The 26,503-nt window shown below is 33.5% G+C and overlaps 1 protein-coding gene across 9 annotated transcripts in view; it reads left to right on the top strand.

Annotated features, from left to right (window-relative positions):
• AGTPBP1 (ATP/GTP binding carboxypeptidase 1) overlaps window positions 1-26,503 on the top strand; it is a 257,351-nt gene that overhangs the window by 46,701 nt on the left and 184,147 nt on the right. For 8 of the 9 annotated variants that reach the window (XM_055310029.1, XM_055310025.1, XM_055310024.1 and 5 more), the window contains exons 4-9: window positions 8,026-8,093; window positions 11,199-11,262; window positions 11,678-11,824; window positions 14,527-14,658; window positions 17,509-17,602; window positions 23,666-23,703. In XM_055310029.1, coding sequence (XP_055166004.1) covers window positions 8,026-8,093; window positions 11,199-11,262; window positions 11,678-11,824; window positions 14,527-14,658; window positions 17,509-17,602; window positions 23,666-23,703 — 543 coding nt within the window. Of the gene's footprint in view, window positions 1-8,000; window positions 8,094-11,198; window positions 11,263-11,677; window positions 11,825-14,526; window positions 14,659-17,508; window positions 17,603-23,665; window positions 23,704-26,503 lie in introns of all 9 variants that reach the window. The other variant, XM_055310027.1, reaches the window with a different exon arrangement.

Genomic DNA, 26,503 nt, shown 5'->3' on the forward strand with positions numbered 1-26,503 from the left:
CAATAGATACTAAAAAAAGGAAATTAAGATTCTAGAACTTGTGGTTGATTAAAAAAAACAAACAAACCTGATTTTTCTTTTTTGAAATAAGGGTAAACCAGCAGTTACCTTAATATTTAATAGTATATTGAAGGCATTCAGTTAAAATTAAAGTTCAGACATTTTATAATTAGTTTTTAATTTTTAAAGTTATTTTCATTATTCTGGAGTTTCAGGTCCTTTAGTAGGCGTGCTATACCACTGGGCCACCCAGGGATCCCAAAAATTTAAAAACATTTTAAAAAAGATTTTATTTATTCATGAGAGACACACAGAGAGAGAAGCAGAGACACAGGCAGAGAGAGAGAAGCAGGCTCTATGCAAGGAGCCTGATGCGGGACTTGATCCTGGGCTTAACTGCTGAGCCACCCAGGCATTCTACCTGTCTGTATTTTTTAATTCAAGAACTCGCTATATTGGAGTCTAGCCTTTGGAAGTAATTGTGCTTATCATCTAAGGTAGACGTACAAGGATGTATAACTGTATTAGTGTGAAGTTATATGTACCAAGTATATTCACTGTGTTCTAATATGAAACCTCCTCAAAACCAACACAAACAAAAGAAAACAAATTCTTCAGACCCATAGATAACACTTGTGTACACTGCCCCCACCACTGCAGACATTTCCCACAGCCTGGAAGCCCCAACTCTCTCGCATCACCTCTGAAAAATGACCCAGCCATACTACTACCAGAGACTGCCCCTATACCCCACTGGGGGTCCAGGCCCTGAATGCTGTCCCCTAGGTTGTGTAATACTGTGATTTCGTTTATAGTACATTGGATTAGCCAATGAGAACAGTGTAATTTAGTAGTGGAAGACTGTCCCATCATCATTTATAGGATAATTCAGTTGGATGTCCATTTGAGAGAGAAAGATTAGAAATTATAGTTAAAGAAGAAATGCAAATAGCCAGTAAACCTGTGAAAAGATTCTTTAACTCCTTGAAAGTTGGGAATTGCTAATGAAAACAACAGAGATACTTCTCACTAGTTAGATTGGCAGAAATTAGAGAATAACAGTATCCAGCATTGGGGACATGGAAAATAGGGTATTCTCATGCACTGTTGATGGTGCAATAATTATTACTAACTTTGGAGAGAAGAATCTAGCAATGCTTATTTAAAGTGCACTTGCTTGCTGACTCTCAGGAACGTATTTGACTAAAATAAAAATGCTAGTATGTAAAAGAATGTTTGAGGATGTTTTGCAACATTGTTTGTAATACCAGAGATCAAGACACTCCCTAACTATCCATTAGTGAGAGAATGGTTGAATTAATTTTGATAAAGCCAAGTTGTGGAACATTAAAAGTATAATAACTTCATGCAGTTATAAAGAAGTTACTTGTGATACATCTGACAGATACTTCCTATGTGGAGCTGTATGAATTGCTTGGAGTCCCTAAGTTTGATCTGTTATGTAAAAGAGCAAGTTTCTTTGGTTCATATAACTATATGTATAGCCTCATTTTTGTACAAAGTAAGTGTTATATACATATGTAACACTTATATGAACAAGGCAAAACCCACAAAAACAGAAGTATGCATACCATATTTTTAGCAGTAGTTATCAGTGGGATAGCAATGGAGGGGAATGAGGTAAGTTCCTGATTTACTTAAGGTACTTTTCTACTGTTAGAATTGTTGTAATAAGCACATACTACTTATGTATTTAAGTGATTTAAAAAAAACCACAAATACTTGTTTATGTAGTGGAGGTATATACATTTCCACAATTTGACGCTAGTTTTTCCTGAGTGCATTACATTTTCTGTCTTTAAGAATATATTACTTATTTGCAGTATGCATGGTACTTTTTGTAATTTACCCTTAATTTTTTCCCTAGAAACATAATTATTATCCATTTCGTGTAGATGGTCTAATTTGTTGGCATGCATCTCTTGGTAGTAATTCCTTTATAATCCTCAGTTTCTGTCATTCTTGATTTTTGCCATTTGTGTCATCTTTCTCTTTTCTTGATCTGTCCAGATCAGTGGTTCTGGGCCAGGGGTGATTTTCCTCTTCACTTGCCCCAAGACACTGGCAATGTTTGGAGGTGGTTTTGGTTGTGAAATTTGAGAAGGGGATTGTTACTGGCATCTTATGGATAGAGGCCAGGGTTGCTGCTGAGCATTACAAACACATAGCATAACCCCTTTTAAGAAAGAATTATTTGGCTGAAACTGACAACAGTGCTGAGATTGAGAGACCCAGGTCTAGCTAAACATTCGTCAGTTTTGTCGATCTTTTGAAAGAACCAGCTTCTGGTTTCATTAATTTCCTCTATTTTCCTTTTTTTCTATTTCATTGATCCTCCGTCTTTATTGCTTCCCTCCTTCTGCTTGTTTCAACTTTGATTTTCCATTTTCTTAAAGTGGAGCTTTGATAATGGATTTTGAGACCTTTCTTTTATAATGTGGTCATTAAAGCCATAAATTTCCCTGTAAACACTGCTTTAACTGTGTTCTACAACTATTAATATATTTTTATTTTCATTCAGTTCACATGCTCTAATTTCTTTTGTGATTTCTTCTTTGGCCCATGGATTATTTAGCAGTGGGTTGTTTAACTTCTCATTATTTTAGAATTTCCCAGTTTCTTTCTGTTGTTTTCTAATTTAATTCCACTGTGGTTGGAGATTTGTATGATTTTAGTCCTTTTGAATTTATTGAGACATATTTTATGGCTTACTATATGGTCATTCCTTGGGAATGTTCCATGTGCACGTGAATGTTCCATCTGCTGTTGTTGGGTGGAGTGTCCTATTAATGTTGGTTAGGTCATGTTGTTTGATAGTGTTGTTCAAAACTTGTATACCTTATTGATTTTCTAGTTAGCTGTTCTATTAAGACTTGGGTATTGAATTCTCTACCTATTGTTGATCTGTATATTTCTCTTTTCAATTTTGGCAGTTTTGGTTTATATATATTTAAGGCTGAGCCACCCAGGCGCCCTCCTTCTAGCCAATTTGTATTTTTGAATGTAAAGTAGATAGCAGTTTGTAGATAGCAGTTTGATGTTCTCTACCTATTAATTTGAGCATCTAGTTTGATAACATTTAATATAATATTAATTGGACATAAGTCTACAGTTAATTTTCTGTTTGTCCTTGCTGTTTTCATTTCTTGTTTTTTATTGCCCTACCCTCTTTTGTATTATTAGAACAGTTTTTAGAATTCCATTTTAATTTATCTATTGACTTACTAGTTATACCTATTTGTAATTTTTAAAACTCATTCCTCTGGAAATCAAAATAAACAATCATTAACTTTTTGCACTGTGCTTGGAATTAATAATGTAACCACATATGAAATTTAGAAACCTTGGAACCTCAAGTACCCATTTATATTTACCACTCTTCAGCTCTAGTTATGATAGGTATCATATCTATATACATTATAAGTCCTGAAAGACAATTTTTGCTTTCGGCAGTCTTGTGTATTTTAAAGAAATTAAGAAGAAACATGTAGTTTTTTATGTTTACTCACATATTTACCATTTCTGAAGCTCTTTTTCTTTCCTAAAGATATGAGGTTGATCTGGCATAATTTCCCTTTGGCCTACAGAATTTCCTTTGGCATTTCTAGTGGACCGGTCTGCTGTGGAAGAATTTTTTGTATCTGACAGTAGATTTATTTCACCAAATTCTTGAGGGATATTTTTACTGGGTATAGAATTCTGAGTTGATGGTTTTTGTCTCTCAGCACTATAAAGTGCATGTAAAACAGTGCTTCCACTATTTTGTGGCCTCTATGATTTCAAAGGAGATGTCTACTATTTTTGATACTTTGCTTTCTGAAAGTTATGTGTCATTTTTCTATGATTGAGTTCATACTTTTCTACTAGTTTTGGTTTTCAGAGGTTTGCATATAGTTTTCTTTGTATTTATCCTGCTTGGAATTTGCTGAGCTTCTCAAATCTGTAAATTTGTGTTTTTATAAATTTTAGGAAATTTTTACTGATCAAAATTTGTCTCTTCATTTTTTTCTCTTGGGATATAATAATGCATATGTTGGACTTTTGGAGATTGCTCCAGAGATCCTTGAGGCCCTGTTTTTCACTTTTAATCCTCTCTGTTAGATTGGATGATATATCGTTTTTCTATGTTCAGGTTCACTGCCTTTTTCCTCTGCATTCTGCCATTATGTTTATCTGATATTTATTTCACATATTATATTTTTCTTTTCTAAAATGTACATTTGGTTCTTTTTTTGTGCTTTTTCTCTGTTTTTTGATTTCTTTTTGTTCATGGTGAGCTTATTTTCCATAATATGATTGGATGTAATTATAATAGCTGCTTTAAAATTATTGCCTGTTAAGTATAACATTTAGATTATTGCAAGTGTTGAAGAAAGTATGTAGTGGTATAAGAACTGAGAAGAGAAGGACTGTTGTAGAAAAGCCAGCAGAGGAAGTTTTACTAACAATGTTAAGTAACGTAGGGGTGTTAGTTAAAATAAAATCTTTTTGATTTGACAATAAATTATTGGCCACAACAAGAGCACTTTCATGTAATGTGAATGGCAAATGAAATAAAAGGCAGGAGTGTAGACTTTCTGTTATGGGGGGAGTTTCACTGAGAAACCAGAAGGAAATAGAGGAGGCAGCAAGTTAAAATAAGGTTTGTTAAGTAGGTGGGAAAACAGAAAATAGTATGTGGGTAGAAGCTGAAGCTGTAGGTTTATAAGTAGGTAGAAAGGATGGGATTCAGAACATAGTAGAAACAATATATGCCTTTTTCCCTCCCTGGATTGGAAAAAGGAATTCAGAATCATCAAGGATTGGATACATAAGTGTATGGAGCTTGGTTATTGTTTATAGGATTTCATCTGTCATTGACTAATAACTTTGTCTCAATTCATTGAGGGAAATGTAGATTCCGAGAGTTGGGAATAGAGGTCCAGAGACTGAGAGGCAAGGTTGAGAACTGGCACACATTTTTGGAATAGCTATGGCAGGGCAGATGGTAATGGCTGTGAGTTGAGGTAAGTCAAAACAGTAGTTTCAGGGTTTTGGTACTAAGAATCTTAAACTAGGAGAAATTCTTGTGGCCTTATTTTTACTGTGATGTAGGAATAGAGAGTGCACATTTTAGTATTTACTTAATTATAAGGGTTTGCAGTGGTACAATTAAGGGGTGGACCTTGGAATCCAAGTGGGGTATGTCAAGAATTGATTTTGTGGGAAAAGAGCACTGGCATTGATGAGTTAGAAATTTCAGTGAAAGTGACAGTCAGGCTTCCCTAATTTTTCAAAGCGAGAAGGAAGAGTAGTATCAGGAGGCTGTGGTCTTGCAAGTGGGAGATTGGAGGTTAAGATTTCAGAAGTAGGGGAGTTTGAGGTCTGAGAATTGAAAGCGTTCATAAATTGGAGCCCAGGGGAAAGGGTTTGTTGTTACATGCTCAAGAAGCTAGGCAGCTAGGTATTTGAGTGAATTATCCACATTGACATTGAAGTCTCCTTAGATGATAACAGAGTCTAGAGTACAGTAGAAAACTATAGCACCTAGTTTTCATTTAGTGTGAGTAGTAAACTACATGATTGTGGATATTACAATAAGGGGAGTTTTTGGTTTGTTCCATGAAGGTGAAAAAGTAATGGTTAGTAGAGGAGATCTCAATCTTCTGACTATTCTATGTGATTAATACTGAAAAATAATTTGGCTTTAACATTTTTTTTCTTTTTAAAAATATTTTTAAAGTTTACTCATGAGAGAAACAGAGAGAAAGGCAGAGACGTAGGCAGAGAGAGAAGCAGGTTCCTCATAGGGATCCCAATGGGGGACTTGATCCTAGAACTCCAGGATCATGCCCTGAGCCAAAGACAGATGCTCAGTCACTGAGCTACCCAGGCATCCCGATTTGGCTTTAACATTAAATCGATTGTCTTATTTAAAATGTTATGTCAAAGGTGCATTGTGGATGTTTAAGCAGTATTTATTTAAAACTTAATACTTATGGATGGAGGCAGCTGGGCCAGGGAAATGATGAAGGGTCAGCAGAAGAATCACATACTTTTAAAAAAGGATTTGGGTTCTACAAATATTAATGAGTTTTTCCTTTTTTTTATAGGTAAAGAAATTTGTCATTCGTTTAAGCATTAGAAATTATGGCAATAGGATATAGAAACGAACAGTGTTTTAGATCTTCATATCACTTATGCAGGTTTTTTGTTAATTTTTAAAAATTTTTAAAAGATTTTATTTATTCATGAGAGACAGAGGCAGAGACATAGGCAGAGGGAGAAGCAGGCTGCTCACAGGGAGCCCAATGCGGGACTTGATCCCAGAACCCCTGGGGGGTCACGCCCTGAGCCAAAGACAGACACTCAACTGCTGAGCCACCCAGGAGTCCCTCACTTTACAGGTTTATATTTAGAAAGATTGTAAGGCTTTTGTGAGTTTTACAGAGTTCATTATCTGGACCCAAGATGATGCATGATAGCATGAGATTATTGTTTTAAAGAAAAACATGATTTCTAATTTCCATATTTATTTTGTGGGTAGTTACTGATAGTTGTCATAAATAGTACTTATATTCTAACTTCTTTGTAGCACATTTGTCCTTTTCTTTAATAATTTCTCACTTAGAATAACCAAATTTTCAGATGGATATCAGACTAACGAGTTTTTTCTTGAGATTTTGTAACTTGTATTCTGCATCTTACATACTTCATATTCTTGTGAAGTTGTAAATATATAATTTGTATGTGTCAAAACTATACCACATAATGGCATTTTTGTTCATTTAAAATAGAAGTTGAACAGGATTTTCTCTGGGCAGAAGTGTGGTATTCTAAAGGCCTAGCCTGATTTTTTCTCTGTCTCTTTATCAGGGCTTCGGGGCTCATTCTGCTCTTAGACTGCTTAATTATCACTGTGTAGAACAAATTTGGTACTACCAGTCTCTTGAACTTTATTGTGTAATATGTGCTGTATTGAGAATGGGTTATTTGTATTGTTTTTAAAATCTCAAAATATGAAAGGAATGGTATTGTCATCCTATATTAGAAGAATTTCTAGCCCTAATATTCAAGTGTAAAACAGTTGAAGAAGGTCATTAAGTATCTTGTATAATAGTCCTGCCTAAAGAATGATTCCTGTGGCTCTTTTAGAAGTACGCTAAATCAGTGAAAGACTGTAAGCTTTAGTTTCAGAAACACTTGGGTCACCTGGTCTGTTTCACTTACCTGCTCAATGCCTTTGTGTGGGTTTCTTTTCCTCTCTGAACTCAAATTTCTGGTCTATGAAAAGAGTAATTTTCTCCTGGAGGATTAAAGTGAGTCATAAATGAGATAATATAGGTCAAGGACCTATAATTTGTATGTGATCTACCTAAGTGTTGGCCTACGATTCACCTTTCTTGTCTTATTAATCAAAGGAAAAGAACTGTGGAGAAGCTCAAAAACTTTTATTTTTTTTTATTTTTTATTTTCAAAAACTTTTAAATAGTAGAAAGATTTGTGCTGGGGGTCCCCCCCATCTCAGATAAAAGGGATTCTTTGGGTGATTTGGTCTTCAGATTTTTGCAGAAGCAAGTTTTGTTTGTTCCTTAGTTTTGTTTATTTTTGTGTAAATCAGAATTTTAAAATAATATTAATTCAGTAAAAACACTTGAAAATGGTACTAGGCTTTTGTTTTCACCAATTTTGATTAAATATTTTCTAGTTCTAGTAAAGATAATAAAGAGGCCTGCCATTAAACAACTTCCTACCTCATCTCTCATTCTGGTACTGACACTCTGCTGTTGACTTTAAGATTATAGATGGATTGACTGGGATTCATCTTGTTAATGATGGGAGATGTGATTAAATGTAAGGAGGGACTTATAAACTGAGATCTGGAAGTTCCCACCCAGTAGAATTAGCAACATCAGAGGGAGGATCATCGAAGAACAAATTTAGAATGCTTACTAGACCAATGGAGTAATGTCAGTTCTACATTTTCTTTCATGTTTTAGAAGAAAACTTTTTTATACCTTTCAGAAAAGACAAGAAGAGAAATGACAGCCAAAGGTTCTACAGGAATGGAAGTTCTACTATCAACTCTAGAGGTAAATCACTGACAGGCTTTAATTATGTAACCATTAATAGCAACCAGTACTGAAGAAAAATTCCATTTAATAACTTCAATGTATATAAGAAATATAAAGTTTTTATCCTAGAGGTAAAACCAACGAATGGAAGTTACTTTTATGTTTTAAATTATCACTTGCAATGGTGGCAGAAACATTCTAATATATGTTAGGTAAACCTCTAAGTATATTTCCCTATGATTATGATAACCATATTTTAAATATTACATACCATCCCAATTTGTAATAAAAAATAAAGCATTAGCTAGAAATAAATCCTTAATCCAAAATAAATGATTGATATTGGAAATTCTCATTGTGTTAGGTGATACATATTTGTGATTTAGTTTACTAATGTATTGATTGAATAACTATATTATGTTGGTAACAATTAAATTTCTATCCCACTGTGATACTTTTGGGTGGATCAGCAGAATATATTCAGAATTAGGATTTTAATTTTTTTTTAAAGACTTTATTTATTCATGAGAGAGGCAGAGACACAGGCAGAGGGAGAAGCAGGCTCCATGCAGGGAGCCTGACATGGGACTCAATCCCAGGTCTCTAGGATCACACCCTGGGCTGCAGGTGGCACTAAACCGCTGTGCCACTGGGGCTGCCTGTGGATTTTAAATTTTATTCAGTGCTGTGTTAAGAACAGGGAGTAAGTATGTTGTATACGTTAAATTTACACAGTATTGTATGTAAAATTATATTTCAATAGAACTGGAAAAAACAGGGAATTGAATTCATATTTTTTTATAGAAAGTGCTATCAAAATAGGAATTACTTCCTATTAAAAATGATATAAGATGTCATTTCCCCTTAAATTGATCTGTCAGTTTAATGTAATCTCAGTAAAAATACCAGTGGTTTTGTTTCTAAAGTTCAATGGGAAAATAATAAGCATGAGAAGAAAGGATGTTTCTGAAAAAGAAAAGAGAAAGGACTAGCTGCCCCAAATATCAGAGAACATTATAAAATTTTAGTAATTCAAATAGTTTAGAAATTGTATGTAATAGACATCAGTGTTAACAGAATGGAAAGTCCAAAAGTAAATTAAGATCATCTGGGAATTTAAAACCACTTTAGAATGGTAGCATTTCAGATCAGTGAAAAGTGGATTATTTACTAAATGGAGCTGGGATAGATTGGTATCCACTTAAAAAAGAATGGTGGATCCTTACTTCCTATACCAAAGAAATTCTCTATCAGTAGCAAAGATTTAAGCATGGAAAATAAAATCAAAATACTGGAGGAAGTAATGGGAGAATTTTTAAAATAATCTTAAAACAGGGAAGGCTTTTCTAATATAAGCAAAGACCCAGTAGCTATAAAGGATTGATAAATTCAACTGTAGTAACAAAAATACATGGAAAAAAAAAAAAACCACTGTAGACACTTGGCAAGATGAAAACAAATGTTTCAACTTAAATAATGTCTTTAACATATAAAGAACTTTTACAAATGAGTAAGGAAAAATTAAATCAGTAGACATGGATTTAAATGTGTAGACATTATGGACAGATCCCAGGAAAAGAAATGCAAATGGCACTTAAGATTGAACACCATTCGTTTGTTTGTTTGCTTTATCATAATTTGTTGAGGTCAGCAGGGGTGGGAGGCAGTGAATTATATATGGAAGACTTTTCTGGGTAAGGCTTAGTGATAACAGTGCAACTTCCATTCAGGTTCCAATGACCTGAGTCAGTCACAGGGCCAAACGTAATTACAAAAGGGCTGGAAAATGTGGTTTGGCTGTTTATCCAGGAAGAAGATGAGATGTGTTTGCCAAACACAAGCAATATTCTGCCATAGTCCATTCTTCTCTTTAGCAAAGGACTTCTCATTCTTCCAAAGTCCTCACTAATGAGTTGGTGGTCCATTTGATATAATGCTGAGACAAACGTTTCTGGTTTAATGCATAATCCTCTAACTGGTCTGGATGTGGCTTTTTGGTTTCATTAGTCTCTGAGCTAAAATGGTGAAGCAGAGACAACAACACCTTTTGGAAGGGAGAAGAATAAGAGTTTTGTGCCAGTTACCGATACACAACAATTTTCAAATTCTTCTGTATAAACATTTAAAATTCCTCTATTTTGAGGATGAGTCAGTTCCTTAAATAGGCCATAATTCTCCTTTCTCCTTTTCTCCTTAAATAGACCATAATACCTCTTTATCCAAGCATCTCTTTTAATAAGAGAAATGTAACCAACGTAGTGTTTAAACATTTTTTTCTCATTAGATTGCTATTTAATTAGACTTTGGGAAATAGTTACTCTTCTACATTGTGGTAGGAGTGTAAATTATACCATGAAGAACAATTTAGTAAATGTTCATCAAAGTAAATGACCATAATCTTTGACCCAGAAATTCTAGGAATTTATCCCATATGGAGATGTACTAGATTCTGTATAAGCATGTTAATTTTTTGTTGGCAGTTTTCAGTAGCAAAAGATTAAAAAAATAAATACTTCACTAGTAGGTGACTGGTTTCATAAATAATGGTATAGCCATATGATGGATATATCCTGTAACCCTTAAAAAAGAATGAAGAAATGATGTATTGATACATAAAGATATCAATATATAAAATAGTATCCATAGGGCAATATCATTTGGGGAAATAAATCTGTATATACACACATATTTACACGGATTTCTTTTATTTGTGCACATTATCTTTGGCTGAATACACAAGCAACTGATAATGCAGTTGCTTTCTGAGAGGGGAGCTAGGTGACTGGATAGTGACCATATATACATTGTAATGGCTTTTACATTTTGATTCATTTATTTGGGTTATCTGTTTGGTAGAAGATGATGAATTCAAATGACAAATAATTCCTCTTGTAATAATGTTACTAAGAAAACAGTAGCTCAGAGGACCTGCAAATATTGTCAAGGGCAAGAAGAAACTACTGAAATGATAAGTAAGAATAGTGGAAGCCCAAATATGTTTGTTCTTAGGGAAATTTGAAGGGTCATTTAAAAAAATATAGGTAGTTCACAACAAGAACAGAAAAGGTTTGGGAATCACAGATTTACAATGGTTTAATACAGCAAATAAACTATTTATTTCAGAACACGAAAGATCTTCAAACTACACTTAATATCTTAAGCATTCTTGTTGAGCTGGTGTCAGCTGGTAAGTTTTTGTTTCCTTTGGTCTAATTTCTGTTTGTAAACAGTCATCAGCAATGTATCATGTGTACTTTATTTGGAATTTTCTGATACTCCAATAGAAGCTGTTCTGAGTATCAGAATTTGGAATCGGAAATGTCATACTCTTATTGTTGCTTTGTTTTTTATTTGAGGGATCTTCCAGTATCCCTCAAACCACTCCAGAAACCATTTTCAGAGCCTTGAATGTAGAATTTTGGCATCACTTGTATTTACCCACTTTGCTATTTTCTAACTAAAACACTAAATGAAATAAAATTTAATTTTGAGGTGTTTGATTTCAGAAGTCATCATTTGAAATATTTCTTGATTGCTAACAAGTTGTGCTGATATGTTATGAGAGGATTTGCTGTTTACACAATTCTAATTTTTTTTTTTAGGTGGAGGTCGAAGAGCGAGTTTCTTGGTTGCTAAAGGTGGTTCACAAATATTGTTGCAGTTACTTATGAATGCCAGTAAAGAATCTCCCCTGAATGAGGAGTTGATGGTGCAAATTCATTCTATTCTTGCAAAGATTGGACCTAAAGGTAAGGGTTCCACTTCTGTGTTCATCATAGAACTGTTTGTGACATTGATTCTCTATGCCTTGAAACTTGGTAAATTTTGAAAATCTAAAATGGTACTACTTTTTTTGGTGTTAGTCATGGACTACTTTTTATAATCAACTAGTGACCTGCAAAAAATTGAGGATTTTAAATTCATGAGGAATTCTATTGCATAGATTGGAAAAAGGAAGAAAAATATCAGATTCATAAGCACGTCTCAGTGCGTGTGTGCTTGTATGTGTATGTGTGTAAAGGATATAACACATGCTGTTGAAGCTGGAAGGACGGAGTTTGGATAGGAATGCTTTGAGGAACATGGAGATAAAATGTGTTTGCTTTTCATTAGTAGTCATATTTGCACTGCACAGTCTCAATGCTTAAAAAGCTTAGATCTAGTCAAAAGTAAAAGAGATATAAAAGACTAAGACAAATTATTACAATAGTAAAACATGTAAAATATTAAAAAATACAGATTGAGAAAACATGGGATTTGAAACAAGGAGAAAGCTGATTTAGGTTAACAGAGAAAGGTATCCTTGGAATAAAACCTAAGTTCAGTTTATAGGTGTCTAGTACACAGTTTAAAATGATTCTCGGAGAGCAGCCCCGGTGGTGCAGCAGTTTAGCGCCACCTGCAGCCCAGGGTGTGACCCTGGAGACTCGGGATCGATTCCCACGTCGGGCTCCCTGCATGAAGCCTGCTTCTCCCTCTGCCTGTGTCTCTGCCTCTCTCTCTCTGTGTATCTCTCGTGAATAAATAAAATCTTAAAAAAAAAAAAAAAGATTCTCTGAACTCTTAGAATAGTGATTATTTAAGAGTTCTGCTGTTGCTTGATGGCATATAAATGAGTTTTAAACTTTGAAGTATTTGATTAAATTGCTTATTCTAAAAGTGTGTACATGTGTATACAGTATGTATTTGATTTCATACATATCTTTATTGTATAAATATGCTAAAAACATATTTAACATTAAAAAATGTTAAAAGTATTTTTTTATTTTTTATTTATTTATGATAGTCACACACACAGAGAGAGAGAGAGAGAGAGAGGCAGAGGCAGAGACACAGGCAGAGGGAGAAGCAGGCTCCATGCACCAGGAGCCAGACATGGGATTCGATCCCGGGTCTCCAGGATTGCGCCCTGGGCCAAAGGCAGGTGCCAAACCGCTGCGCCACCCAGGAATCCCAAATGTTCAAAGTATTAACAGTTGTTGTTTTAAAGAAAGCATCCCTGAGATGACTTTAATTTTCCAGTTGTCTTAGGGGCCTTAACACTTAAACACATACTCAGCTGATGTAAGAAAATATGTAAGTTGTCTTTTAGTTTTCTTTAAATCTTATATTTGAGATTTAGTGGCTCCCTTCTGAGATTCAGTGGCTCCCTTCTGAAAATGAAAAATAAAATGAGTAAACCTTATTTAATAATGAATATTGTTATCTCATGCTTTCTTCTTTATTTAGGACAGATTATCTTTGCTTTTCATGAAGTTAAGACATTCATGAAATTGTATTTCTTTTTTTATTTTTATTTTTTTACATTTTAAAAATTTAAATTCATTTTGCCAACATGTAGTATAACACCCAGAACTCATCAAGTGCCCTCCTCAGTGCCTGTCACCCAGGTACCCCTTCCCTCCTCCCCTCCAGCAACCCTTTGTTTCCCAGAGTTAGGAATCTCTCATGGTTTATCTCCCTCTCTAATTTTTCCCACTCAGTTCCCCTCCTTTCCCTTAGAGCCCTTTCACTATTTCTTATATTCCACATATGAGTGAAACCATATGATTGTCCTCCGATTGACTGATTTCACTCAGCATAATATCCTCCAGTTTATATTTGTGTCTCTTTAAGGTCTCTTCTAAGTTGTAGCACATTTCTTCTAGACTTTTAAATTTGAACTATCTCCTTTATTATTTGTCCTAGTTTTCCATTTTCATTATTCAAAGACATTATGCAGTAATTCCTTGCATGATTTTCTGTCCTTTTTCTCTTGTGAGATGGGAATAATTTTCTTCAGAAATACTCAGTTCTTTTTGATTTAAAATTCTTGTTCTTAATGAACTAACTCTGCTTGCAGGTCCTGCTTATTTTCTTTGTTTAAATTTTAACATTGTTCTTGTTATCCAGATTGTTCTTAGACTGCTTTAATTTCCTCAAAAGAATAAAAGTCAAGAACTTCTTTTCCTTTTCTATGTTGAATTAGATCCTTTAGAAATTTATTTGATAATATTTGCTAGATTATTTTCTACTTACGCTATTTATATTTTCATTAATTTGTATTCTTGTGTAAATCTGAAAACGAATATGGCTAATACTAAGTAAATAAAATTGTTAATGGACATTTAGATTCTTTATAGTTCTCCTTAACCCTGTGATGGTGTTCCTTTGAATAATATGTGTAGTGGATCAGTTAAATTTTCCTTTCATGATAGGTGACTTCAGCTTCTGTTTCCTTACCCTGTCCTCCCCAAATGCTCCTTGGTACTTTCTTTTAAGACATATTTTAAAAGTATAAACGTTATTTTAAAAATAATACCAGAAAATAATTATAGTTTTAGTTATATTAGGTCAGTTATACATGTGATAATATAAATTCATAATAAAAGTTTTTAAACTCCATTGTTTGACATTTTCATTTCATTGAAAAGTTATACATGAATAAATTGTGTTCATTTTTTTTAAACAGACAAAAAATTTGGAGTGAAAGCTAGAATTAATGGAGCTCTGAATATAACCCTGAATTTGGTCAAACAGAATTTGCAGAATCCTCGCTTGGTTTTACCTTGTCTTCAGCTTTTACGAGTATATTCTGCCAACTGTAAGTATTTTAGAGCACCATTTAGTTAACTCACTGTTGTCGAGTTACACAAAATGTAAAAGCATCTGAACTCCATAACCTCTAAAAATTGTAGACAAGAGAAGAGAATATATAATATGACTCTTTGTAATGCCTAATCCGTCACCGCAAAAGTGATGTGGAGTAGGAAGGTGATTGGATGAATCTTGAGAATTCTCGTTTGCTGCAGTTTGTAAAAGCTTATAGTGAAGGGGATGAGTAGACCACCTGTGGAAAGATGTGCAAGAATAGGAGGGTATTGGCAGGTGGGAAACCTAGGAGCCTACTTGGATTTTCACAGATGAGAAGCAAGCTGAGAAGGAAGGGGTGTGGAAGCATAGTCACCTGAGCTGATTACCTTCCACGATCATTAGGAAAGTAGTGGAACAGAAGAAAGTAGTACAGCAGCCTCTGAGGAAGGTGGAGGGAAGAGAGATAACAGAGATAGCTTTTCCAGCACCCACACATACTCTCACTAATACTAGGTCCCAAACCTAGGAGGTATGGATTTTTTTTCTATTCCCTGACTATGGGATTGGAGTGGTTAGCAGGACACCTGAAATTGAAATTGTGGGGAGTACATGATATTATAGAATAATGGTATTCAAAGTGGTGGAGATGTGGGTATAAATATATATACACACGTGTGTGTATGTATATGATTATTTATTTACCTATATTTACACTTTGACAGTATGGCTAAAAGTGAGCTTATAGGAAAATAGCTTTGACCACTTAAATAATTAACACTTATGTAATTAAAAAGAATAGAGGAAATGAGTGTATTAGATATCTAACCAAAGAAGTTAGGAAGGGAGTAATAAACACAAGCAAAGCAGAGGAATATACAGGAAAAAAGAATGCATTAGAAAAAAAACCCTAGTTGATTTAAGAAATAAAATGATTGTATTAAAAATAAAATAATGTTGGGACGTCTGGGTGGCTCAGTGGTTGAGGGTCTGCCTTCTTCTCAGGGCATAATTTTGGAGTCCTGGGATTGAGTCCCACATTGGGCTGCCGGGGGTGGGGGGGTTCTCCCTCTGCCTGTGTCTCTGCCTCTCTCTCTGTTTCTCTCATGAATAAATAAATAAAATCTTAAAAAAATAATGCTCTACTAGCAATGTTAACAGGATGTATAGTAGCTATGCTTGTGGTGAACATAGTATACTGTATAAACTTACCAAATCACTAAATTGTACACCTGAAACTGTTGGAACATTGTGTGTCAACTATACTCAAATAAAATTAAAAAATAAATAAAACAGATAAACCATTGAATACCCCAACTAAGGAAAAAGGAAGACCACACAGAGATAATTAGAAGGGATAATGGAAAAAAGATACAGAAGAAATTAAAATTATCATACAAAACTTTTGCTTAGATTTTTGCAGGTATCTTACTCAATTTAACACGAGGTGGCTAGTAAATGGTTCATAATTTTTTTTTATTTCTTTTATTTATTCATGAGAAACAGAGACAGAGAGAGAGAGAGAGAGAGAGAAGCAGAGACACAGGCAGAGGGGAAAAGCAGGCTCCATGCAGGGAGCCTGACGTGGGACTCGATCCCAGGTTTCCAGGATCAGGCCCTGGGCAGAAGGCAGCGCTAAACCGCTGAGCCACCCGGGCAGTCTATGGTTCATAATTTTTAAAATATATTTGTTCAGAGTTGAAAATGTTAGGTATAGTTTTCTGGTTAGTAATTGTTTGCATGTTTTGTGTGAAACTCTCTAGTAGTTACTTCCTTTTCCCTACCACAGCTGATTTAGCTAAGTCCTCATCACCTCTCACCAGGACCACAGCCTGCTAATGTGTCTCTCAAATCTGTCTTCCCCACAATGCTGTGTGTGACATCTGACCTTTATTAAAATGCATGTCTGATTGGTTGTTTCTATTGGGCAATTCCCTGCAGTTGAAAGAATGAACAACTTCTAGGACTCTTTATAATTTGTTTACCTTTTTTTCCCCATCTCATCTTCCACTTGATACTGTCTGATTGCTTTGATACTGTATTTTTTTTTAAATTTATTTATTCATGAGAGATACAGAGAGAGTGTTAGAGACATAGAGGAAGAAGCAGGCTCCCTGCAGGGATCCTGATGCAGGACTTGATCTCATGACCCCGGGATCACGACCTGAGCCAAAGGCAGATGCTCAACCACTGAGCCACTCAGGTGCCCCTGATACTCTATGTTTTAATGTGTAACTCCATACCTGTGGTGCTCACTGACTCTGTTCTATTTGCTGAGTTATCCCTGTCTCCAGAGACGTTTCCTTATTGCAACTCCTGCTAGATCATCTTTATTAGTAAAGACTGAGCTCAGGCATCAATTTCTCCAGAGATACCTTCAGTTTCATTATGGATTTGGGGCTCCTCACCCCTGTAACCTACATAGCCTGCAACTCTTAATCTGTTTGAAAGTAATTTAGTAATTATTTGTTTATTGTTTTTGTCACTCCTCTCTATACTGTGTTCTCTCAGGGCCCACACTATTTGTTTTTATCCTTGAATCTCCATACCCTGGTATTTAAAAGTTCACTAAGTTTGTTGAAGAAACAAACAGAGCAACTTAAAACTTTTTTTTGGTAGTAACATTTTGTTGTTTTTATATAACTTCTAACTTCTTTCATAATTTTCCTGCAAGGTAGTAAATAAAGCACCCCCCCCCCCCCCGAAAATCTTCCCTTCAAGTAATTGGCTAAGGTGGACTTCATGAAAGCCTTGGATCTACTAAAAGAATTTGTGAATGTCTTTAGCTCTGTATCACCAAGAATACACATAGCTACTTGTTGAGGTTTTAAAATCATTTCACATCCTTTCCTCTGCCTCCTAGCTGTGAATTCAGTATCCTTAGGGAAAAATGGAGTTGTGGAGCTGCTGTTTAAAATCATTGGACCATTTAGTAAGAAGAATTCGGGTCTCATGAAGTGAGTAAATGCTTTGAGTATAAATAGAGGTGTATCTTTTTGTTATTATGGGCTTCATATCTTATCTGTGCAACCAGAGGTTGACTTGTATCTAGGGTCCTTTCTTAGTTCTTAAATAGTGATTTTATTACAATGAAGATTTCCTTCAATATAAAGTTTAATTTTCAAAGGTGTATTAAAATTAGCTTTAAATTCACTGAATTATTATGTTATGGAAATTTAAATGTTGAACATTCCTAGATAATATAAGACAAAAATAGTATTGATAGAGTAGCATTCATTCAGAAACATTTATTGAATGCCTACTATATTCCCTACCCAGGTTTGCAATCTTTTAATGACTGCATCCTTCATTCGCCACACAATTATCTGAATATATTTTAGATTTATACATTTCCTTTTTGTGAAAATAATGTCATTCTTTTTCTTTTTTCTTAATTTAAATTATGTATACATATTACAGGATATATATTCATTTGTAGATCTTTCAGCCTCAGAAGATGAAAGCAGTTTCTAGTTTTTAGTTATTTGGTTATATTTAGTATTTTTTTCTTAAGGCATATGAAAAGTTATTCTTAAAAGAATATTATGGAGTTATTCAACAATACCTAGAGTTTATATATTATTAGGATGATTATTTTGAGTTGGGTTTATTAATCACTTATTTGCTTCAGTAGTTATTAACATTCTGCCGTTTTTGTTTCATTTATTTCCCCTATATTATTTTTACTAAGGTCGTTTTAAGCAGATCCCGATGTCATTTATACATATGTATGTGAATTTCTGTAAAAAAAAAAATCCAAGGTATTTTATCATTTTTTCCCTGAATACTTCAGTATATAAACTACTAAGTAGGGACCTAAAAAATAACTGTAATACCAAAGTCGTCATACTCAACCAAATTATTAATTCCTTACCATAACCTAAAATCTAGCCAGTGTTCAATTTTCTCCTGTTGTCTCAAGGTGCTCTTTTATAATGGGCTTGTTTGAATCAGAATCAGAATCCAACCAAGGTACACACATTATGCTTCATCACATTTAGGAAATTTCCAAACCTACACAAAAATAGACTAGAATAATTATAGACCTGCACAAAACTAGAATAGAACCCTGACGTACCCACCACTCAGTTTCAGTAGTAACCAGTATTGTGTCACTTTGATCTCAGCTTTCCCTTCCCTGTCCTTTCTTTTTTTTTCTGGAGTATTTTGAAGCAGATATTGGCCATTACATTTGTTCTGTGAATTCTTTAGTCTGATCATATAAGACACAACTTTTTTCTTTTAATGTTTCTGGAATATTATTTCTGGAATATTTTCTGGTTGTCTAAGAAATGTCTTTTTTTATAGTTGGCTTTTTTTATAGTTCCAATCACATTACAAATAAGATCTGTACATTTTATTTGATTACTGTGTCTTATAATCTTTAAAAATCAGTAACAGTTCCTCTGTTTTTTGGTTCTGTTTTATTTATTTGTTGAAGGACCTGGGTGATGTCTTGTAGATTGTCCCAACATTCTGGATTAAGATGACTGTATCCTGGGGTCCTTTCACATGTAGGTATGTCCCTCGAATTTCCTGTAGCTGATAGAGCTGGAGGCTTGATTAGATTTGGGTTCCTTTTTTCTGGTCAAAAATATTTCATATGTGGTGCTAGTACTCAGTTTCATACCACTTAAGATCACTGAATTGAAGTGATTCCTCTACTTCTTACCTAATAATTTAGCAGTATTTCATGACATCGTCTAGATCCATTATTTCTTTACGGGTTGCAAAATAGCGACTTTTCTAATTTTCTCATTCTTTCTATTTTTATTAGTTGTGATTCTTTTGAGAGGAAGAACTTGTCCACATCAACTATTTGGTTAAATTTTACAAATAAGTTCAGAACATTTCCAGTCTTTTCATTCTTTTTGAACTAAAGGTCAGGGTGAAAAAAAAAAAGCCAAATATTTTAGCTTGTGCCCTTGAAAATGGGAGCTTACTTGCACATGCAATTATTCATTAAATATTATTTGGTGGGATGTCTCAACTTTTACTTATAAAAAGATCATACACACAGCCAAACCTAAAATATCTGATGAAATGCAATAAAACAAAAATTGATTTATCACAATTAAGTAAAACCAGTTACAGAATTGGAGTGGGCTTTGGAGACAGGGAGAGAAGGATTTGTATGTTAGCTCTGTCATTTACTGACTTCAGGATGTGTAGTAGGTTTCCTAATGTATGCGTGGTTTCAAATCTATAAATGATAATATTAACTCTTATGTCAGAAGGTTGATGTGGGGGTTTAATGAGATGATTCTAATTAACACAGTGCCTATGAATGCAATGTAATTACTTTAGGTAAGTAATGTAGTGTGGATATGAACTAATTGTAGTTAGTACTAAAAGTATATTCATTATTTTTAAATTTATAATACTATTTCTCCTCTTGACCAATAAAATACTTTTAAATTTATTTTTTATCTAGTGGTTATGATCTTATTCTTAAGGTCTATGTTAGTCTATTCTAGCCAGGTACCAAATCTAGCATAAAATATTCCTAGGAGAGATGGAACATTTCATGAGTGTCATTATAATATAAATAGGGAGATATATCCAAAATTATGTAGAAATCAGTAGGTCCAAACTTCTGAGAAAAGAATAGAGCTATTTCAATTATCCCTTCATTCTTTCCTGTGTTTATATTTAAAGAAGAAACACAAATTTTTTACTTTATTTTTACTTTAAAAAGAATAAACTATTCATTGACCATATATCTCTATCTTGATCTCTTTATCATTTTTAATAATCTTAGGGTCTTCCCCCTAATTAAAAAATCTTGATATCTAGAACATTTGTTTTGCCATTCTTCTCCCCTGAAACAGTACCCTATGTTTAGTGGAATAAGATTAGGGTTATTATTTATATTTGAGGGGTGATGCTGCCTTTGAGAATTTCCTTTCCTTTTCCAATTTTAGGTTTTGGATTTAAACAATATAAATCCAGATGGAGGCAGCTCAGGAAGTAACAGGTTCTTCTTGTATATTCCCATAAGGATTGATCCCCCCAATTTAAAGGAGATGTGAATTCATGGGTACATAGATTTGAGCTTTTCTTCCTTCATTGCTCCTAAATGAATAAGCCACAGGCTGTTTTTTAAGCAATTGTTGGTTGTATTGTTCTGTGTGGGACATAGGAAGATTGGAAAAATATATAAGGAAGTATAAAATAGTTAAACTGAAAAATTCTAATCAATTAATATAATACAAACTGCATTTTGATAAATTTGTTATTCTAAAATTCTTTTGTAACTTTTATAAATTCGTAGTGGCTTATAAGTGTCAGAGAATTTCAGAAATTTTTTTGTTCTGAAGTTTTAAAAATACCTTTTAAATAACATTTTGGTAAAAATATCAAGGTGATTTTGCACCAAACTTTATAATTTCTTTTAGTCTAGTGCAGCTATGAAACAAGCATGATGGGCTTTGGAGTCAGAAAGAACTGGTTTCATTTCACATCCCAGATTTGCCAATGTTGAATGAATATCAACCCAAAAACATGTAGTTTAAGGATTAGAAACTGTCAGAAGCCCTTTTATGTGGTTCAAATGTATTATAAAGTACAGCAAACAAGGGAGAAAGACTTTCTAAAAGTATTCTAAGATTATTATAATTTTGAATAAAAACTTAACTTAGATGGGAAAATCCTGTAAGTTCATTGCAAATGATTGCATCCAAGTGATTATATTTGTTCCCTAGGGCTTTCATAACAAAGTACCTAGTACAAATTCAGTGCCTTGAAATTACAGATATTTATCATCTCACAGTTCTGGAGGCTAGAGGTCCAAAATCAACCCATCACCAAGGCCAGTGCTCCTTCTGAAACCTTTATGGAGAATTCTTCCTCGCTTCTTTTCTAGCTGGTGGTTTGCTGGCAATCTGGTGTTTTCTTGGCTTATAGCTGCAGCATTTCCATCTTTGCCTCTCTCCTCACATGGTGTTCTCTCCTTGTGGGTCTGTCTTCACATAATCTCCTGTTTTCTTATAAGGGCACCAATCATGACGGATTAAGGGCCACCTACTCCAGTATGACCTCATTTTAATTAATTACATCTGCAATGACCCTATTTCCAAATAAAGTCACATTCTGAGATACTGAAGGTTAGGACTTAAAAATCTATTTTGGAGGAGACTGACATTTCTGATTTCTTTCTCAACAGGGGGCTTATATTATTCACTTTCCATAGCATCTTGTTTTTTATGGAACCCTAGGTGCGTTATATTCTGAAATCTTTCATTTCTTTATCCATAAAATGTGCCAGTTTGATGGATCAGGATTATTTTAAGAATTAAACTAGAAAACATATCTAAGGCACCTACAACAATTTCTGACATTTATCAGATCTTGCTTCTTTTCTAGTTCATATTTTATATTGCTGTTTCACTTGGGAATTCCCTTTAGTTCTGTGTTTACTTTTGACCAATTTCAAAGCCATCCTCATGCTGGTAGCTGTATACAATTTAAGTACATTTTATTGCATAATTGTAAGGTTATAGAAAGTTTCTTACTAATGATTTAGTGCTATGAAAAGTCAGTATTAATTTCATAGTTTTCATTTACTTTTAAGTGACCATTGTCAAAACTTCACATTGTTTTGAGAAAGTTCCAGGTCTGAATATGTAATATTTTTTAAAGGATATATTTTTGTTTTTCTTTTTATGAATGTTATCTTAAATAAAGGTTATATGGTTGCTTTATTTGGACAGTAGACCAAAGTGTAGCTGTTAATGACTTGGTTTGGTGGGTAGCATTAATGAGCATTTATTATAAATGAACACTTACTCTGTGCCTAGTCCTAGATAACTGTTGCAGGTTTTACTCTGAACCAGTACCCATCTTCAGGCTTTTAGTTGATTGTGCTCTTTGCCTTTACATACTCGGTCATGCTGGGTCTCCTTTACACTATTGTATGCAGCTTTTACTTTATTGCTTTGTTTTTGGTTTTAATTTATTGAGTAGTTTTTTCATTGTTGTGTACATTTTATCCCATTATCTAGATTGTAAAATTGTTTGTGGAAGAGATAAGTTTGCTAATTTTATACTAACGAAGAACCTGCTACTGGGGGTGTCTAGTAGGCATTCAACAAATGCTTAATGATGAGTGACATGCTTAAGTTTCACAAAGTGCATATTTTTATGCAAATTAATTATAGTTGTTGAAATCTTGCTAAGAGGTACTGTAGTATGTAGCCTTATATTTTTAAAGTTACTGAAATGAAGTCCCATTTCTTCAGTAACTTATTTTTACAAAAATATTTGAATTACACGTTTTCCACAATGATGTTCTGTGCTTTTTTCAGACTAATTAATGGCAGTTGATTTCACTGTACGTATTTGAATATTTATGTTCAAAGAAAATATAAGTGCATTTTATAAAAAAATATAAGTTTTTGGGCAACTCCTTTGTCCTTTAATGGACAGTAAGGGTTTTTGAGATATTAGGTTCATTATTCTCTTCGGTGCCTTATAGCTAAAAAATGTTAAGGGCTCATACTTCTCCCCAAATTTCCTAGTTCCAAAATATTTTACATTTGTTATCACCTTAAATATTAGGATTATTGTTTGATAGAACTAAAACATTTTAAAGTCAGATAGCTATGAATACCTATAGAATTTTGTAGTTAAGAATTTTGTCTTAAAACTTGTTTTTAATTTTTTGTGAATCAGGGCCTTTGATTCTTTATACTGTTATTTTGTGAACTCTGTCCAGGTCAGATACAAGTATAATAATTGACTCTATTTATCTAATCTCCATTATATAGACTTAAATATTGTCTTTTTTTTCTTCCTTAAAATTTTTTTTGATGATTGCCTGTTAATATTTCTATCTTTCTCATATCCAGTTTTAACCTGAAGGGAGAGGTGCATTCAGAGAAACACCATATATAATTGACTATAACAGGAATGACTTTTGGAATAGATAATAATAACTTATCTGAAAAGATTGTATGAATTTACTATTGTAGATTAATTTTACTAGTTTTGTTGTTGTTTGTGTTTTCTCATGTTGACAGGGTTGCTTTAGACACTCTTGCTGCATTGCTAAAATCAAGTAAGTTTTTAAATACTAGAAATACTAGATACTATTTTTCCAAGTATTCTATCAACTGTTAAAGAAACTGGAAATGTAGATTTAGTCTGTAGTTGTAAAGCTAGTTTGTTAAATTTAATTAATTATTTATTTATTTATTATTATTTTTTTTTAGTTAAATTTAATGTCAAAGTTGATTCTGTTTTTTTCATATGGTTGATCGATATACGTCTTACGTAATGTCATTTCTGTTTATTGAGCTACAATATAGTACATTTATGTAATTTATTCAAGTACATTGACTTCCTTTTTTATAAGTTCATTATATAAAGTCCTGTTAATAGAGGCAGGTAATATGTAAATATACGTATCATCTTTTCAAAAGTGAAGTGATAACATGATATTGAGGATATTTACTATGAAGAATATGGTGAACACCTATATGTCAAACACGTGATTTTAGTTTAGAAACCTCTTATTAGAAATTTTATTTCTATCAAGTTCAAGTAACATTAAAAATGACTATTGTAAATTTACAGTTTATTAATATTGAGTTCATTTATAAACTAAAGCAACTGTTTTATTTTCAAAATTGAAGTATTGGAGTAAATGTCTTTTATGATATGATTCCTTTGGAGAGTGACTTATCTACATTATGTTTTCTCTCTCCAAGATACTCAGTATCTGTGTTTTGTTTTTATTTTATTTTATTTTTTTGTATCTGTGTTTTAAATATTAACTTTTGTTAGCACTTCCATTCTTGTTGGTTGATTAAATTAGCATCTTAAGCATAATAACACTTAATCATAAGGATATGATGGCTTTATATATATATATATATATATATATATATATATATATATTTTTTTTTTATTGAAGTTTGATTTATGATGGCTTTCAATGTTATTTTTCCCCAAAACTGTAAGACCAACTTGCTCTTAAATTTGAATGACCAGAATTGTTCATTTGAACAGTAGAAAATAATTAATTGATTGAAAATCTGGCATTTGGTAAGGTAATGATTTATTAAATTTAAAAAATCACTTTAGGTATCAGTATTATATACCAGAGCATATAAAATTCAGTTAACAGTTTTATCTTTGAAATGAAATGTGTGGTACTCAATTAGATGAGCCGTGTAGTCTTATTTTCATATCTGATGTGATAAACCTTAGACCAAAATCAGAATACTTGGGTTAATTTTAAAAGATATTTGTAGCTTGGGTTTGTTGTGCCCTGACTTTGTGGTTCAAATTGTTATTTAAAGATTAACATTTAAATTAATATAGGCAAGCATATATTTTTGATTTAGAGAAGATTGAAATAGCTATTGAAACTGAAGCTTATTAATTTTCTGAATCACTGATGACAAAATCACTGATAAATAAGTCATTAAAAACTAAAACCCTCATAAGTTTCAGCTATTTATTGAAATTGATGACAAATCTAGTATCTTCCATTTTAAATAGTAATCTTTCTTTTTACTGCCTCCTCCTTCAAAGGAGGATGGTGGGCAAGCATACCTGTTTTACTCCATCAGGTAAAAAAAAAAAAGTAACTGACCAGCAAGATGAGTCTACTTTTATATCTGGTATGTTTTCATAGGGCACACGACACTAGGGTAAAAATTTAATGCAAGATAATGTTTAGTAGCACACTGCATATTTTTAAATGCACTGTGGCATTTTGGAACATTCACATTCCTTGATTTTTTTTTTTAACTGTTTTTTGGGAGGGGGCAGTTATTTACTTAAGGTAAAAGAGACTACTGTGATAACCTGAGCGAAATGTAAAGCAAAGAACACATACACACACAGTGCAGAAGGACAGGTAGCCTAGGTACCTTCGCTAGCGTATAGATGAGATGCTGCAGTCTAAAGGGGAACCTGAGTTGTCTTTTAACAAGAGAAGGAAGAAGAGACCTAGACTGATGATGCGTTAGGTGTCCTGAACACATGACAAAAGCCTAATAAAGACTAAACTTTTTAGTTGTACTCGGTTAAGATTACAGACAGCTTTGTTCCCTTCTCTTCATTCAGCGCCTGTGTTGGAGTTATGGGCAAGTCTCTTATTTGATCTTAATAAGAATTTAAATATTTCACATAAATACCATTTAGGCTCCTGATATCTTTTTTTTTTTTTTTGGATGTCTTTTAAGAAAATCATATACGCAGCTAGTGAACCAAAGGCTTATATACTCCAGGTGGTGTAAACAAAGTGTATATTCCTTTAAAATAAAATAATAAATAATAAAATTCCAATAAAATACTATTGACCTGATTGTGTAAATAGCCACAGCCTTGGCCAACTAGCTCTTGAAGACACAGAAGAGGTTTTAAAGTTTTTACATAAGAAAGCCGCTATCCCTGCCACATGAATTTCTTCTAGCTCTCCAAGGTCAGAACAGGGTTTCAGAGAGAGCCTTAGTAGTTTGTTGATCTCAGTATCTTTGTGTTCTAGGTATGTATTAGGAATTTCGATACTGTAGTAATTTTTTCAGGTAACTAAAAGCAGCAGAGCCTTACCTTACTGTTACATTGTCTTAGTGCCTATGCCATGAGGCAGGGTCAGCTTGGGTGAGGGAGAGATTGGAATTTCTTTGCAACTAAACAAGCTCAGATAAATTGGTATTCCACATTAATTTGTGCTCTTCATCATGGCTCACCTATGTGGTGCTGGGTGGCTCAGGATGTTGCTAATGATAGGGTTCCCCTACTGCCATTTTAGTGAAATGTACCCTTTTGGCTAATAATCTAAAATATTAACACTTTAAAAATAATAAAGTAGATCAAATTTGTGGATTTCTGTTAATTCTACCCCA

This window comes from Nyctereutes procyonoides, unplaced genomic scaffold (genome assembly GCF_905146905.1).
Source record: "Nyctereutes procyonoides isolate TBG_1078 unplaced genomic scaffold, NYPRO_anot_genome, whole genome shotgun sequence".
NCBI lineage: Eukaryota > Metazoa > Chordata > Mammalia > Carnivora > Canidae > Nyctereutes > Nyctereutes procyonoides.